We start from the raw sequence: 18211 nt of genomic DNA on the forward strand, positions 1-18211 counted from the left end.
ACGTTCACGTAAATTAGAGTGCCGTTTAAGGACTATTAGTCTATTTGTGGTTATACTCGTTTAGCTAGCTAGCTAAAGTTAGCCAACTAGCTAGTTTGCTTTTATAAGGTGACATTATTGATAACGTTAGTTCGCTAGGTTGCTTTTATAAGGAGGTTATAGTTGTGCGTTCATGTTAACTTGGCTAGCTAGTGAGAAAATATTATCATTGGATAAGTCAGCATCCCTATCTTAGCTATCAATAGTTGATATACTAAGTAAGCTAGCTTGTGAAAATTCAGTCTCCCAAGATCAGCGTGTATCATGGAGGTAGCTATGGTAACAAACAACAATGTGTGGAAAGTGGGAGCACAGTCAGTCAATCATAGTTAATTGACAGTTCTCATTACCATGCCCAGGCAGTTTGCGTGAACTTTTAGAGTGGGAACTTTAGGCTTAGAAAAATAAGTTTGAAAAAACATTTAAATGACTGAAAAATCTAAATATTAATATATATTGTTTTGTTGTTGCATTCAACCACCATGTTACTCCTTTAATACTGCTATATACTCAAGGCTCATCATTGTCGTTTTACCCGATTTCCTTTTTTAAAAAGGACAGTTCGGGTTAAACTGATTTTTGCCCTGATTTTTTTTTTTCTCATTGATGTTTCTGCACCTTTGAAATATTTTGGATTTAAAATCTAGTATGGACCTGGTTCTCTGGACCATTGCAATTGTTGGTAAATGAGGGTACATGCCGCTTTAAGAGTGGGAATCACTGGGTGAGTGAGTGGCATTTTTAGTTACTGTTTGGCGTGAGCATCTTCATAGGGAAAAGCCGTACAAGGGAGTTAAAGTAACTTTCTTTCCAAAAATATAATTTTGGCAAATAATATTTTCATTTAGATCACTTCCTACAACCTTAAGACCACTGTGCTCAAGCAAATTGATGCATGGCTTCCGATATCATCATATTGCCTACTACACAGTTCCCTGGGAGTGGAGACTTTAAGCTCCTTGAGAACTGAGAAGGAAAGGAGTACCAGCAGTATATGAAAACAGATATTTATAGTATCGTGCAAATGTCAGAGACCACCAATTCCTTTATTCAATTTCCAGTCAAATTAGCCATTCAGTGAAAAATTTCCCCTCCAGTGTCAGCCAGTAACGCAGGAAACATTGAATAGAAATGTACAGAAAAGCCTCCACCACTATATCAAATCTATCAGTACTCGTCTGGTCTCTTTCATGCACCCTGCCACCATTTTAAGTCTTCCATCCTTCGTCAAACACTGCCTTGCAGATTTTTTTGTCGTGCATCTAAATTGGCAAAGGAGACACTTCTGATGAGATTCGATAGAAGATAATTCAACTGCAGAACTCATTTACCTCACCCTTTTCCATTCAAACTAATTTTCTATACATGTTAACCTACTGTATATGAGAGGTTGATAGAATGTAGCTTGATTAACCAGAATGACCAAAAAAAATATGGAAATTAGTTGAGCTTTGTCCTTTAAAATTCTAATTTGATAAAATTGTGTAAATACTGATTTGATTAACTTGGGCATGGGCAGACACTTCTTTACATCTCAAGTTTTCTTTATGTTGTGCCCACTATCGGTGAAGCAACAGGAGACATGGAGTACATGGTGGGTAGGTCAGTCTGATCCTTAATGTTGAAATTCAGGGACTGGGACACCTTAAGTAATGCATTATTGACACACCTCTTTCCCATTGGATAGGTAAACTGAATAATGGGCTGAGAAGCGACAGGATGAGGTGGTGGTTCCTCCTCTATAAAAGATCAAAGATAATAATCACTCCTTGAGTTGCTGTTCAAGAGTGCTCACTTTCCTGTGTTTTCAAAGCAAAAAATAGATAAAAAGACTAGATAAAGATGAGGTAGCATATTATAGTGAGTGCGGTAGCGTTGGTTGGCACTTCCATTCAAAGTAGCAAATTTTGAACCTCAATATCTTACCCATTTCAAAACCATTCTCAATGCCATTTTGCAGGTCTACTACAGTGGCAACGGCTCGCCAACTACTGATTTTGCTATTGCTACGTTGTGCCATTTCTGTGTTATGGGTACACTTACAAAATTAGCATGAAACATTACAACGCATTCTATGGGTAATTCAGAAATATACAAGCTTTTTCTAATTTATATAAATGCCAACCATTTACCATTTACCATTACCATTTAATTTCATGACTGTACATTTTATTGAATTTGGGATTAGAACACACAATTCTAAGATTTCAGTGACAACATGCTACAGCCCTGTAGTTCATATTAATTTAGTGCAGAACAAGGCTCATTTACACCCAATTATTTCCATTGCATTAACATGGCAGCATATTATTATTTTGATAAATTCAACAGATGAATTGTGCAGGCGGCACGGATGGTGCAGTGGGTAGCACTGCCGCCTCACAGCAAGGAGGTCCTGGGTTCGAATCTCCGTCGGCCCGGGCCTCTCTGTGTGGAGTTAGCATGTTCTCCCCGTGTCTGCGCGGGTTTCCTCCGAATACTCCGGTTTCCTCCCACAGTCCAAAGACATGCAGGTTAGGCTGATTGGAGAGTCTAAATTGCCCATAGGTATGAGTGTGTGAGTGAATGGTGTGTGTGCCCTGCGATGGACTGGCGACCTGTCCAGGGTGTATTCCTGCCTTTCGCCCAATGTATGCTGGGATAGGCTCCAGCCCTCTGCGACCCTGTTCAGGATAAGCAGGTTAGGATAATGAATGAATTAATGAACTGTGCACTCACTGAGCACTTTATTAGGTAGACCTATAGAGCAGCTTGTTAATGCAAATCATGTGGCAGCAACCAACTCAGTTTTTTAAATAAAAAGTCCATAGGGTTTTTTTTTTTCTCCTGACCACCAATGTTCAGTCTTAGAGGTAGGTTACATTTTCTGCTTCTCCCAAGCCTAGTAATCCCAAACAAATTCAATGATGAGGTCTGGACTTGAGGTTTGGACTCTGGAATGGAAATTATGAAACCCCACATGTATGCCACAAGGGCTGGATATTCTCCCATAACTTCTTAAAGACTGTTACTTCAGAAAGAATGTTAACACAAGCTTAGGCGTAGGAAGACTGCACAGAAACTGGGACTTATTCCTCAGATTTACACTGACCCATAATGGGGCAGCCTGTAGCCTGGTGGCTAAGATACATGACTAGGACCTGAAGGTTGGTAGTTCAAGCTCTGGTGTAGCCACGACAAGATCCGCACTGCTGCTGGGCCCTCGAGAAAGTCCCTTGAGTCCGGATTGCCCCAGGGGGGGATTGTCCCCTGCTTAGTCTAATAAACTGTAAGTTGCTTTATCAGCTAAATAACAAAATATTTATTTATAATACGTGTTCTACTGACTTCTGCACGCTACAGAACACAATAAAGAGTTACCTCTTGCAAACCCAGAGGAAAGAGATGAGCATCATGCCCCTTAATATTGTTATGGGAGATGCCTTTATTGTGAAAGACACAGTTCAATACAAATGTCTCAGTGGGAGGTTTAAGCAGGCCATATGATGCTGAAATGCAGAACATTCAATGCAAATGAGTGTCTGCAAAACTCAGCTTCAGAAGCATAATGCCCTTTGCAGTCACAAAAAGGATTTCTATTTTATGGTCAACTGCAGGAGCAGCGAGCGAATCACAAATTAATGTCACATCTTAAAGCATGTTTTGAAGCACCACCAGCCAATTGTAAATAGACCAATGATTTAAGTTTGTACTGCAACATACTGTGAGGATGAAGACTACTGTTCAAAAGTTTGGGGTCACCTTATCTTTTTCTGCTTTAATATTTTATTTTCTCTGTTTGTAATCAAACAATTCATCATGGTCAAAGTGCAGACTCAGGGCCTTTATTACGGTTTGTTACAATTGGTTCTACCCATGTCCCAATATGGAGTACACTTTTTCAAAACTCTCAACTCAGGTATCACAACAGCAGTCAATGTGGACTAAACAGTGGATAATTTTTCATTACTTTCACACAAAATGCATTTAATGACAACATCTTTCAGAATTTATGAATTATTTTCTCACTCAAACACAACCGCTGGCAAAATTCTGTATCTATAGCACTTTTTGCAGATGTTAACATGCTGTTTATCAAGACTGCCAAACCTGAATTCAAAACATAACACAATTGAGTTAATCTGACCACCACAATACCAAATATATTGAACGTCTAAAAATAAAACAATGAAAGAAATCATTTGACCACCACAGATTGTTAGCAGACAATGCCACATTTTCAAATGTCCAAGATGTAAGTTTGACAGCCATTGCTAGATTCTAGGAAACAATGAAGTCACGATGAAGCAGCTGCATACCTTCCCCTCTGAGAGGAACACAGCGTGTAAACAAACTGAGGTACCAATATATAATTGGACCAAGAGAAACAGTGGATGTTCTTGGTCAGAGGGGAGCCAACATACTGCAACAATGTGTGCAGTAATATCCTCCGATGGACTGCTGTTACACATACCAGAAATTGGCCCATATAATACGGGGTCCCTCATATAATTTATGGATGACCTCTGTGGAAGGCTTGTCCCAGGACAAGGGCCACGTGAGGCGAAATGTGCAAACAGTCATAATCATATGGGACAATGTGGCATTTCACCATGCCTGTTCCTTCACAGAGTGGTTCAAAGCTTGTCCATGGATGTCACTTATCCTCCCACCTTACACCCTTAAAGGAAAGACTTTCCTCGTGGAGGTGGAAGGTACATATATGACCACCATCCACATGATCAGATGTCCCTCCTGAATGCAATGAATGCTGCATGCCAGGATGTATCTGCGGGAGATTGCCAGGGATGGATCAGGCATTCAGAGGCATTTTTCCCCATCTATATGGCAAGAGAGGATAGAAGTATGTAGATGAGAACGTGTGGCCCAATCCAGAGAACCACGTTGTATAGCATTGATGCACATATGTATCAATGAGTAAACATTGTATATATACAGTATGTGTGTGTGTCTAATACAGTATTGGAATTGCCGCTTCATTTTGTGTATTTTGTCTTTACATTTTGTGTTGGCATTTTGGAATTAGAATACTACTGCATATGAAAAAATATGGTAAAAATACAGCACATTGAGGAATATTGCAGCATTATCGATTCATTCCTGTAAAATATAATTAATTACATTGCATAAGAAAGTACCATTTTCATTTTGTATTGGAATCTTGGGTTTATGTAAAAGAAAAATTATGGATCTTGTAATGCCACCTCTTGTTAGTGTTTTTAGACCATTCTGTTATGAGTGACAAACTGATTTTCTTGGGTTTTGAAAAAGTGTACTCAATGTTGAGACATGGGTATAATCAATTGTAAAGGGCCCTTTTAAACATTTTGGTTTCACCATGTAGTAATTACAGCACTTCTTATATACAGTCACCCATTTCAATGTTTGAGACAAATTAACATAATGTCAAATAAATTATGGTTTGGATTTGGTTGCATATTGTTTGCACTTCCGGAGGTCTGTGACCCATCAACATCATCAGAGTCTGGATATCTTCTTTTCAAGTTGTCCTACAAGCGATACTAAAACTCTTTGAATGGATCTCAATGGGAATTGGGGGCTGGGACTAGATTCAAATTATGCTGATACAGTATGGAACACATTTGTTCGCTAAATGGCTTTATGTCATCAATAGTCCAAGGTATCAAATTAGCCTCAAACCATCACCCTGCCACCAGATATGCAATAGATACTACGAAAATTGTTTCTCCTGACAAATTTTCCTGTTGAACTCAATGGAAAAAATATTTAGGAGAAACTATTCTTGTAGTATCTACTGCATATCTGACAGCAGCAGAGTGGTTTGAGGCTCATTTAATACATGGGACCCTTGATGACATAACGCCATTTAGCCAACAAATGTGTTCAACAAAATATCAGGAAATCTTGGCAGAGAATCTGGCTAGGAAATAGAGATTGTTCAGCAGGACAATCCACACAAGCCATCTCAGTCTCCAGACTTAAAACCCATGAAAAACCTGTGGTCGGAACTGATAGGATATCAAAAATCCCTCCAAATGTGTAACCTTATCACGAATTATAGAAAAAGACTAGCTATCATATTTGCCAAGGGTGTTTGCACAAAGTATTAAACCAGGGGTGCTAATAATTGTGTAACCTGTTTTTTTGGGGAAATATATATAGATTATTTTAATTGTGAGACTTTGATTGATTTAATTGAATCATTAAAGCACACTGCTTTACACATGTTGGAAAAAAGTTAATAATTGTACTATTTATTTTGTCTACACCATTTTTGTGCATATTTACTAAGCGTGCCAAAAATTCTGGAGCCCACTGTATGCAAATTGTAAAATGAATGCCCACACATTGTGAAATCTTTTCCTGAAAAAAAAGGTGTTTTTACAGACCAAAGCATTGTCCACAAATGTTCCCAGAAAACAAGCGCGAGACATATAGTAGGATGTAATTTGTCTTCGATGAACGGTAAAATGAGCGTGTTAGCCGGAGCAAAGTTCTAAATAGCCTCATAAATCGCTTACCTTTCAGTTCAACACTTTAAAATTGTACTTAGATTCATTTAATTATAGCATTAAGATATGGAAGAAATTACATTACTAAATAAATGAAAATCTCAAAAGCCTGAGTACTAGTTTTCTGAGTACATCTGATATGAGATGCAGCTTGCGCCTGATTATGATGGAACAGGTCACATAGTAGCTTTATTGCCGATTTGATTTAATTTGATTTCACATGGCAATTACCACGAGAAAGACTTGCAGTAATTCTGGGGCCCAACTCCTTTGTACAGGTAGTTTATTTTGCACAAATTGGACTAGATTTCACACATTCATTTTTATCGCATCACATATCACGATCACATTATCCAACAGGTTAATGGCACATTTTCCATATCGTGCAGCCCAATGATGATGGGACCGAGCAGGGGGTGATTGTTAACTGGCCAAGCTATATGTCAAAGGTGGCACTCAAAAACTCTATTTTTGATTTAGTTGTTGTGTATTACCGACAAATAAAGCTAGAACAGAGTTTGTTGTTTCCACTCATAGTTTGGATGCAGGAGCACTGAAATGTCTGAGTGGAGCAGTCCCAGGATGCCATCGAGGAGGTTGAAAATATGACGAGATGAAAGCTCTGCTATGTTGAAAATATGACAGAAATAGACAGCAATGAAATACCCGATTCTGAATCGAAAATGATCAATGACTCAGATGACTCCAACACTGTAGAGACTGTAGAAGACATAATCGCTGATCCTGGGGGAACATGATTCGGCATTAAACCAGCATTGCCGCCCTTCAGCCAGTTTGAGCCAGAGGTACATGGATCAGATTCAGAGGAATTCTTCCTAAAGCCAACATCCAGGGCCCAGATTGTGTGCAAATCCAATGGCATCATGTTGGGAGTTAAAGAAAGTATACTCCCACTGTATACTCACTGTGTGAAAAATGTAGAGATGAAAACAGCATTTTACAACCATGAAACACTGATGATCACTCATTACCATACCATGATAAAAGATGAAACCAGTAAAGAGGCTAGTTTCAACTGTGGCACTCGGCCTACTGTATATGAAGGAGAATTATCAGAATATGATTTTCCAACCCATGTCAAGTGGTTGAGATGCATACTTCGGAAGAAGGGCAGAAGAATTGATGGAAATGTAGAAATGGCACTCAACCAAGCGAGCCATTCACAGGTCATGGATATCACAACAACCTATGCACATATTGTGGCCCAGCATTAGGCTAATATTCATAATTTCCACAAGTCAGCAATCATTTGATTATAGATTAGGGAACCATAGTAGCAAATGCATTAGAAAAGCTATTGGAATAGATTGAAGCACACCAGAATATTTTTGAAAAAGACATTCAACTACACTGCCCTCTACAATTGTTGCCACCTTTGGTAAGATGGACAGGGCTATGAAAGAAAATATTGCTTTACCTTTTTTTTTTGGAAATATGAAAGAAATGTAATCTTCTTTAAAAATGTCTCTAAGAAATTGTTATGAACAAAGTCTAATAAAGTTATATGTCCCAATTATATTTATAATTTCCTCAAAGTTCAGCAGAGTCTTCAGTAACTTGTACTCACCATTTCACTGGTGTAAAAAGACAGAAATGGCAACCTCCCTTAGTCATCCATCAATCTGGCAATGGCTATAAAAATACATAAATGCCTGAAAATATCCGTGTCCACTATTATGGCAATAACTAAGATGTCAAATGACTGGAGCTATGATGAACCTGCCTGGAAGAGGATGCGAGTGCATTTTGTATTCAGCTCCCGCACACAGTGAAGAGGCTAGTTTGAGAGCCAAAGATATTCTCCAAGGATCACAGTTGGAATATTGCAGAAGTTGCTTGTATCTTGGGGTGAACAAAACTACAATTAGAAACCACCTCCATGCCAACAAGTTATTTGGAAGGCTTGACAGAAGAAAGTCTCTACTGATATCAAATCACAAATGTCAGTGCCTGGAGCTTTGTGAACATTAGTGAAACTGATTGGAACTATGGTCAGATGAGTCTAAAATACAGCTTTGCTGGTTTTGGTGCAAATCAGGGGTGCACAACTGTGGTCCTTGAGGCTCAGTCTGCATACTGGCTTTTGTTCCAACCAATTGCCCTGTTTTGAATTTACAGACAGCTCTATAAATTACCCTGGATCAAGCCAGTACTTCAGCACAGTAAAATCATTAGGATTCACTTGCAGTCTGCAGCTGTAGCCGGTACTCATACACGTGTCAGATAAGATATGATTGAGTCAATTAAGTAATTAAGACCAGCAGTTGGCACAAAATCCTGAAACGGATCGGCCCTTGTTATGCACCCCTGGTGTAAATATTGGGATGCAGAAAAGGACCTGATCCCCACTGTGAAGCATAGTGCTAAATATATGTAAAAAATATATGTCTACTGAATACCTAGTCACTTACATCAAATTTTTTCCCCATTCTGACATTTGGTCTGAAAAACAGCTTAACCTCTTTACCATTTCTGCAGGCTTTTATGCATTTAGTTGCTAATAAAGTGTGTGGTGAGTGTATATTCTCATGTTTCAATGTATATCCTCAGGTTTTCAATGTGCACTGACCAAGCACTTCATTAAGAAAACTTTTACTTTATAACACTTACTTATTTGTGTGATTATCTGAACAGCCAATCGTATGGTAGCAGTGCAATGATGTACAACCATGTAGATAAGGGTCAGGAGCTTCAGTTAATGTTTACATCAACCATCAGAATGGGGGGGAAAAATGTGATACAAGTGACTTTGATCATGGAATGATTGTTGGTGGCAGACAGGGTGGTTTGAGTATCTCAGAACCTGCTGATCTCCTGGAATTTTCACGCACACTAGTCTCTAGAGTTAGCAAAAAATCCAGTGCGCAGCAGTTCTGCAGACAGAAACACCTTGTGAGAGATGTCAGAGCAGAATGGCCAAACTGGTCAAAATGCAAATAATCAACAGTGGCATGCAGAAGAGCATCTCTGAACACACAATGTCCAATAAGTGCTCAATGATTGTATATATATATATATATATATATATATATATATATATATATATATATATATATATAGTATATAAATATGGTCAAATAATTGCCATCTAATCACATTAACTCTTTCACGGTATTAAAATATATACGCTCACTCCTGTACCTTTATCGTTAGAGCTGTTAGAAAGTGTTTTTTGCTGTTGTATTTTTATAAATCAGGGACAGTGCACATTAACACATTTGGGCAGCAGTGGATAGGAAGAAGGTCCTGGGTTTGAATCCCGGCCTGGGCCTTTTTGTGTGGAGTTTGTGTGTTCAGCTCCACGCACGAGCACATCCACAGCTAGCATTAGTAGCCCTAGTGCTGCTAACCCAGCTAGTATTAGTAGCCCTAGTGCTGCTAACCCAGCTAGCATTGGAGTGACACAATGGATCTGAAGCAGCCCAAGATCCACTGCCCTCCCCATCTGGGAAAGCATGAGCAGACAGGGAAGTTGGACCATTAAAGAAGTGCAAATATAATGCAAACTATATTACTTTGAGGTTCACCTATATTGGGAGTAAGGATCTGCCTCAATCACTGTGTGGAGTGTGCAAAAGTACTCTCTCACAACTGCATGAAACCATTGTTTTTGTGCAGAAAATCGGGAATGACATTTTTAGACTACTGCCTTTGTCACATCACATAGACAGACTTGCATGGTCAAAATGTGTGGGCATCTGTACAGATGGTGCAAAAGCCATGACAGGTAAACATCATGGTGTGATGTGTATGGATAAAAGTGTTCTCTAACCTAACCACAAATGAGGGGGGAATAAAATAGATCATGGCTCTCATCGTTTGCAGAAAGTATTAAACCAATAATTGTGAAACCAGTTTTCTTGGGAAATACATTTTTTATTTGAAAACTGTAAGACTATTGTGGATTCCATTGAATCAATTATAAATCACAATACTTCACACATGTAAGAACATTAAGTTTATGTGAATAACTATGATTTTTTTTTAGTTCATTGTACTTTTCTGCAAATTTATCAAGGGTGCCAATTATTCTGCCGACAGGGGGTATATGCAGCAGTAGGTATCTGAGGGGGTACAGGACGAAAATGTTTGGGAACCACAGGGTTATGGTATTTTTATTATTTATGTTTCTATTTTAAGTGCTTATCACAGATACAATCTGCATGCATTCCTTTTATAGTGAAATTACAGTAGTGCTTCATGATTTTGCATGGATACTTGTTGGTTTGATAATGTTTTCAACTAAGGCACTATTACTCATGTTAATGAGGTAAATACATTTATGTTTTTCCTACATTGTAAGTGGCTGTGCATAAGGGCCAAGAAGTATATGTGCCCATTCCATAGAGCTTTTTTTTCGGACTGAAAAAAAATTACCAATTTTAAGTCATTATTTCACACCCATTCAAAGTGTACTCTAAAGCAAAGCACCCGTGGGCAATTAAGCATCTCTTCTCCACCATGGAGACATGAGCCGACACACGACTGACTGCCTGAAATTGCAGTTGAAACACCATACCATTGGAGGCTAATTGTTTCTGGTGTTCTTTTAATTAATCCCATTCAGATAGCGTTCATGGATAGACACGGTGAAAATGTAACACGGTTAAATTAATGCTAAGGATAAATTGGCCAACCATGAGAGTGGCTGCATTTTGCTGTGCGCGTTATTTTATGCGTCGAGGAAAAAGTGCTTTCATTTATCCCTAAATTGCAACTACCAACTACTCGTTTTTCAGCAATCTTCCTTGCTGGTGATTGTAGTAGAGCTGCAGTGTCGCACACGTCAAATCTTAAACAACGCAGATCAATTCAAGGGGACTGAAAACGGTGGCACGCGCAATCTGCCAGACAAATCCCCGTCCTTTGTAATGCGAAGTGACTGGTGCACTTGCTAGGGATGTCTTTGTAAAATCGACAAGCATTACACGTACCTTCCACAAACACGCGGATGTCGCATTCATATAGCCACCTAGCTTGTATGTGCGTTAAAACGGGACACACGTGAACAAACAAAACACGATTATGAGGAAGAAAGCTTTACAATTAAATGAAGCCTGACGTGTTTTTCCTGCTCAAAACGGAACTTGGGAACTTACATTTTGAGTAAATGTAGCCTACCCGAGGCGATCTTCGGTAGCAAATTTGTAGACCGCCGAGAATATTAGACTTGCAAGTAGACACTTCGAAGCAAAATAGTAACGGAGGCTACATTTACGTTTTCGAATGCATAGCCATAAGGATTCACCGTATCAGTCTAAAATGCAAACCAAGGACGTTGCAATGCAAGTTAAACTGTGTCAAAAGATGGTGGTTACAATTATGATTTGAAAATCACTATACAGTTATGCAGATTTAAGTGCTTATTATTGAGCTGTCATGCCAAATGCGCTCACAGCAAGAGTGCGGGTGAACCTTCCGCCCCGGCTCGAGCAACAACATTCTTGAAATTCCTGCACAGAGCACACCTGCCTATTCATCCACTTCTTTACATAGCAACTACTAAACATTGAGATTTTACAGTAAAATATAGCCAATGCCACGAGAAAAAAAGTACCGTCAGCATTCCTATCCAATGCATCTGAATGCATCAAAAGTAATTTAAAGAAGGAAATGCCAAACGTTAGCTACATTATCCAATGCCACATGATGTTACTAGGAGGATCTTTATTGAGGCAGCCTAGCTGGGTTAAAGAAGCCAGAAGATAGGTTAGCTAATTATGTCAGGATCCTTATCTCAGGCGATCATGCACGCGTCTAGTTTCTACAATGTGCACAGCATACCAACCAACGAACTCACACTAAGCTATACAAAATAAAAATGATTTGAGTTAGCACCCGACTGCATATGCAACGCGAGTCTCTAGGTACATACTATGGATACCGGCGCACACGCTCAAGAGGTTTCCAAAACGAGTCCTTACCGTGAGGAGGATTATTGTATTCGGTATGTTTTGGCGAGGAACCCCATTGGAACATGCAGCTTTATGATAATGCAAATGTCAGTAATAATGCAGTTATCCCTTTAGACAGACACAGTTAGACAATCGCCAAGTTAACTAGTCGACATGTTTCCAGGAGCAAATTCCCGTCTTTCCTCTCTGCCTCCAGGAGGAGTACAGGGATACTTGACGTCACCCACGGTTGTATTGCAGCTTTATCGTCCATTGGACTAAAGTCTGAAACGTGGATATTTGATTGGAGAATGTAATTGTAAAACTGACCAATGCGAGGGTAAATATTTGTTTCCTTGGTTACAAATGTTGTCAACCAGTCATCAGGCAGGTAAGCAAAGAGAAACTGTACTGCTGATGTAAGGTACTGTTGGTAAATAAATCGTTTGGCATTGCATATTAGGTCTTTGTTGGTTTACGAGTCAGTATAGCCTAGTTGTGTTTTGTAATTGAGCTAAAGGGGAGACGGTAGAGTTTTATATATGCGTGCTTTCCAAGTTAAATGTATAAACCTTAGCTAAGTGAGGCTTAATTCACTACGATTGCTGGAGAATATAACGTTAGCCTAGCGTTACTTTATTACTAGAAAGTGGTAGGTAGGCCTACGACGAGCCTATTGCCATTGGCACCGTAAGAGTTGTGGGCTGAAAATGTTGGGGAATTAGTATGTCATATGTAGTTAGTTAGCTAGTTAGTATCACTACTTTAGTACCTAGTATTATTACTGACTGTCCATGTACTGTCAAATTCTTCCAACACCTCAAAATTGGTACCGTACCACGAGGCTTAAATTCAGAAAGAAGAGTATGAGTAGATACAGCTACTTTGAAGTGCATCTATGTAACTTGAAACATGAAATAAGCTGCATTGGCAACTTTTGTTTTCTTCATATGTGACAACAAATATTTCTAACAATGAGTTGACATAGACGTAGATGAATATATATAGCCTACATGTGACATGAGACAAGCGAGACCCTGCGGTTATTTATGCAATGGATTTGTATATAATGTCGATACTATAATTGTGAAGTAGAGTGGCTGTGTCTTCCATGTATTCGCAAAATCTTTGTTAATCTCAAAATCCTTATCAAGTGTTCTAGTATTATTGACGAACTTTGTAGCACTTTATTCGGGTAATGGCAATTAAAATGCTTCTATGCGCACCCAACCCCTCCGCCAAAAAAGAAACAGAAAATAGAACAAAAAAGCCGTTTTTGGCTCCCACTTGGCACAGCATTTATTTATATCCTTTCTATTTGTTTGAGTTGCGGAATACCAGTATGATCCTACCCGACCGTTTCTGATAATTGGCAATTGGTAATTAATTTCTAATTGCTAATATTTTGCTGTCTAATAATAATAATAATAACTTATTAAGTAGCCTCTTCAAAAAATTGCCAAACAAATAAATATTTGGGTTGCAACTGAATATTGCACTTATCATTCAGGTTTATCAGTTCATGATGATTCCAGAATAAGACTTATTCCTGGGCGGCACGGATGGTGCAGTGGGTAGCACTGCCGCCTCACAGCAAGGAGGTCCTGGGTTCGAATCCCTGTCGGCCGGGCCTCTCTGTGCGGAGTTTGCATGTTCTCCCCGTGTCTGCGTGGGTTTCCTCTGGGTACTCCGGTTTCCTCCCACAGTCCAAAGACATGCACGTTAGGCTGATTGGAGAGTCTAAATTGCAATCCATGGGAAGTAATGGATACTTACTTGGAAAGCAATATCACTTATACAGTGTAAATATATGTCAATGAAGCCACCCCCTCTATCAGATTGATGATGGAACAGAAAGAACATACCTCTAGTGGATCAGAAAAAAATATGTGTATCTATTCTCTCAATTCAGACAGCATATACAATATTATTTATTTGCATTCTCCAGTTTATTTTAACTTGTGCATCCAAACAGAGTCAACAGTTTGACCAAAAAAATACAGCTTTTTCAGTCGTTGTATCAGCAAGTTGCTGATTTAAAAAGGAAACATCATAACCATTATCACCATTAGATGGAGATTTTAATAGATTTTCTACTTTTGCCTTTTCTTGTGGAAAGTTCTGAAAGCCAGAATACGATGTGGCATCTCATGGCATGCTTAGCTGTGCTGGACATAAACTATCGCAATGAAAACGATATTTCTTGAAAAAATATTTCTCTGTCTGCTAATGACAGATCCTTTATTCTATTTCCCCCATTGCCTCATTTTCCTAGACAGCAGTGCATATAAATATTATGTAGTCACAAGAGAATGAATGCTTCTTGGGTGATGATAAATGGCAGTCTCATAGAAACATTTATTTTCATTCACTTGTATCTTGAATAATTATTATATCTACAAAAATATGGAAATGCCATTGAATTTGTACCAAAATAAGAATGAAGGCCAAAATATAAAAATGTCAATGTTGTGCAAGTCACAATGCCTTAGGGGATAGGCATGAGCACATGGCACACCATATGGCATGTTTCCGGCTGCAGAGGGATCTAAAGCAAAATAATTTACTTTAAGCAAATACACACACACTGCATTTTCACATACACACCCCATATATGGACATAAGGCAGGCAGCAGGCAGTATATTGCTGGTCCATGTTGGTGGGAGTATTGGGGGAAAGTGGAATGTGTTTGGACATTACTAAGAGGAGACAAAGATATATGTTGAAGGTGTGCCTGCACGTCAGGCTGTGTACTACTGACATTGACTTAAGATAAAAGCAATTTGCAGTATAGTACATTGTAGCAGTCACAAAATCAATTTTCAGCTTATCTTGAAACAATTTAACATTTGGACTGTTCCTAATGAGACACTTGACTATATTTCAGTGCTCATAATGTTAAGGTAAAACAATATTAAATGCATAGGTTGCTACTTGTTTAGTATGGTAGCAATGTATTCTGTAAGTTGGTTTGATTTCATAAGCTTTGAAATAGCCGTTTTTTCAGTTATGACATACATGCTTTGCAAAATGGTGTTCAATTTTACCAACAAGTCATTTGCATCATAGACAATGGTACAGGGCTACACATGACTTATATGTTCATCACAGTGTGTTGGTGGTAAAAAAAAATGCTTACACGGTCAATTTAAAAAAGAAGCATTAATGTGGAAACTTTATGAATGCAACAAATCAATTAATTATTGAATTAATAAAATTGGTGTATCTAGTTCTTATACTCATATATGTGCACTTGGCACAGACTGACACACTGTGGCCAGCAGTCATGTGGGGTTGATGCTTAAGTTAATTAGCAGCACAGGTTTTTTTTATTGGTTTTATTTTGGTTTACATTTTTCTTACAGGTTAAACATTTTTTAAAACACATTCCATGAATTATACGTACTTAAACATTTAGACATTTAAAGCAAAATACCGAAAAAATACTAAAGTAATATCTAACATAACACATTTACATCTATTTTAACTAATGAAAACTAAATACTTTTTTTTTTACAAATAATTACAATGAATAAGACATTCAGAAATTGACAAAACTGAACAAAATCAATACAAAATCCAAAAGAAAGGAAAGTGGGTAAAAAGGTCAGAATGGTAAAAAGTCAATTTTGCTGGGGTTAGAGCAGGTGCTCGGGAACAAGTGCCCCTCTAGGGGGTGGACTATATGATTAGTTCCTTCCATTGATCCACCCCCCATTTCTCTCTCGCCAGGGTCTCTCTCACACACCGTCTTGGAGGAGGTTTTAGATCCTCCTGAGAGTGACCCGGTCGACTGATGTTTTTTGACCTTGATGTTCCTGGTCTCCTGCTTTACAGTGTCTAGGATCCCCCACTGACGCTGGAGCTGGATTGTATCTCCTCGGTGGACCGTAGAGGGAGCCCTCAGCCATCAGGGAGGACCTCTGCAGGAACCTGCTCAGGGAGACAGAGGAACAAACTAGGCCCCAGACCCGCCTGGCCACGGGGCCCTCCCGGAACAGGTGGTGTATGTGTTCTGAGTCAGTGCATTCGTGGGGGCAGTGCTCAGTCAGGGCCAAGTCCCGCCGATACATGAATGTTCTTGTGGGGAGACACCTATGGACAACTTTTTGCTTGTAACATGTGTTACATTTGTCCAGACTTGTGGGTCTAAGGCCAGCCCACTCCTTGGGAGCATAATAGTTTGGCCAGATCTTAGATCTGACAAAGTATCACAGGGATGGAGGGTTTATGTTAAGCCAGTGCCCTGCAGTGACCCCTCTGGTTGATCAGACACCTGCCATCTACCTGCACTATCTGTATGAGTAATGGGGCTCTCTCAATCACTTATTTTATCTTCCACCCATTGGAGGAGCTAGGAAGTGAGGAAAGGACACAAGCAATGAGGAATCAAGGACATTTTTATTCACCTAATGTTGTGAAGGCACGTCATTTACAGATGTGGCAGATGGGGTGAGGTGGATCCACAGATCGATCAATTATACATCATTCATTCTGAAAGATTACTTACACAAAGGATGTGCTCATGTTTCTTTGCTCAAGAATCCTTCGGGAGCCTCCTTGCTCCTTGCTCCTACCTCCTCCAAGGAGCATCTAATGGTTTGGAATATTCTCAAGGATGGTGGACCGAGATCGATTTCCTGGCCAGTTGAGGAATGAGGAGACAAGGAAGGATAAAATAAGTGATTGGAATGACCCCATGAAGACCTCTGACTGCAGGAGGAAAGTTCACGGGTCAGAAAGTAAAAGTCCTTCCATGTCCTTCTTCCACCCATGAACTTGGCCAGCTGATTCCACAAATTAGTTCAACCTTCTGAATGTAGAATTGTGTGAATTAGCAGATCCTGGTTCCTGGAACAAAATACTGGTCAGGACTTTTACTTTCTGAACCTGGATTCTACTCTGCCTCTGACTCTGTAGCTGCAGCTCAGGTAGTGGATTGCGGAGTGAAAAGCAGTTTGTGCTTGTCTGTGCTTTCCCACATTCTTTTATTTGCCTCCATCTAATGTCTTTATTTTATAACAGCCCCTGCAAAAATGACACTATGAGTTCTTGGTCAACAGATATATAATCCATGGGTGGCAGAGACCTTCGTATGTTCATCACAAATCACAGGGCAGAAGATATAGGTAAGTCATCCTTAAGAACTTTAAGATTAAAAGCCCTGTCAATCAGTACAATTTGAATATGCAATAAACTTATATTGCATATTATGTACTTATGTACATCACTGTTCTGCACTTCTATGCATCACTCTGGATTGTAATGTAATATACACTCTTATTTATGTATTTATTAGACTTATTTTTTAGACGTATTGGTTTTCTGCTGCTGAAGTCTATCCACTTAGAGCAGGGGTGCACAACTCCGGTCCTTGAGGGCCGGTCTGCGTACTGGTTTTTGTTCCAACCAATTGCTTTGTTTTTAATTTGCTGACAGCTCTATGAATTAGCCTGGCTCAAGCCTGTACTTGAGCACAGCAAGTCAGATAAGATATGATTGAGTCAATTAAATAATGAAGACCAGAAGTTGGCACAAAATCCCTTGTTGTGCACTCCTGACTTGGCACATTGTGTCGCAGAGATGCTCTTCTGCATGCCACTGTTTTAATGCGTGGTTATTTACATTACTGTCACATTCCTGTCCTCTTTGACCAGTCTGACCATTCTCCTCTGACGTCTCTCATTAACAACACGTTTTTGCCTGCAGAACTGCCATTCACTGGATGTTATTCATTTTTTTGCACCATTCTGGGCAAACTC

General features: G+C 39.2%; 2 protein-coding genes across 2 annotated transcripts in view; one reads left to right on the forward strand and one right to left on the reverse strand.

Annotated features, from left to right (window-relative positions):
* LOC133124012 (plakophilin-4-like) overlaps positions 1-12670 on the reverse strand; it is a 131198-nt gene extending 118528 nt beyond the window's left edge. The window contains exon 1 of the mRNA XM_061234811.1: positions 12479-12670. Coding sequence (XP_061090795.1) covers positions 12479-12533 — 55 coding nt within the window. The 5' untranslated portion in view covers positions 12534-12670. The remainder of the gene's footprint in view (positions 1-12478) is intronic.
* A 124-nt stretch (positions 12671-12794) lies between these two features.
* The window catches only part of LOC133124927 (coiled-coil domain-containing protein 148-like), a 57367-nt gene continuing 51950 nt past the window's right edge, over positions 12795-18211 (forward strand). The window contains exons 1-3 of the mRNA XM_061236505.1: positions 12795-12839; positions 16287-16450; positions 17513-17578. Of these exons, the coding sequence (XP_061092489.1) occupies positions 17524-17578 (55 nt within the window). The 5' untranslated portion in view covers positions 12795-12839; positions 16287-16450; positions 17513-17523. The remainder of the gene's footprint in view (positions 12840-16286; positions 16451-17512; positions 17579-18211) is intronic.

The sequence above is a fragment of the Conger conger genome, chromosome 3 (genome assembly GCF_963514075.1).
Source record: "Conger conger chromosome 3, fConCon1.1, whole genome shotgun sequence".
In the NCBI taxonomy this organism is placed as follows: domain Eukaryota; kingdom Metazoa; phylum Chordata; class Actinopteri; order Anguilliformes; family Congridae; genus Conger; species Conger conger.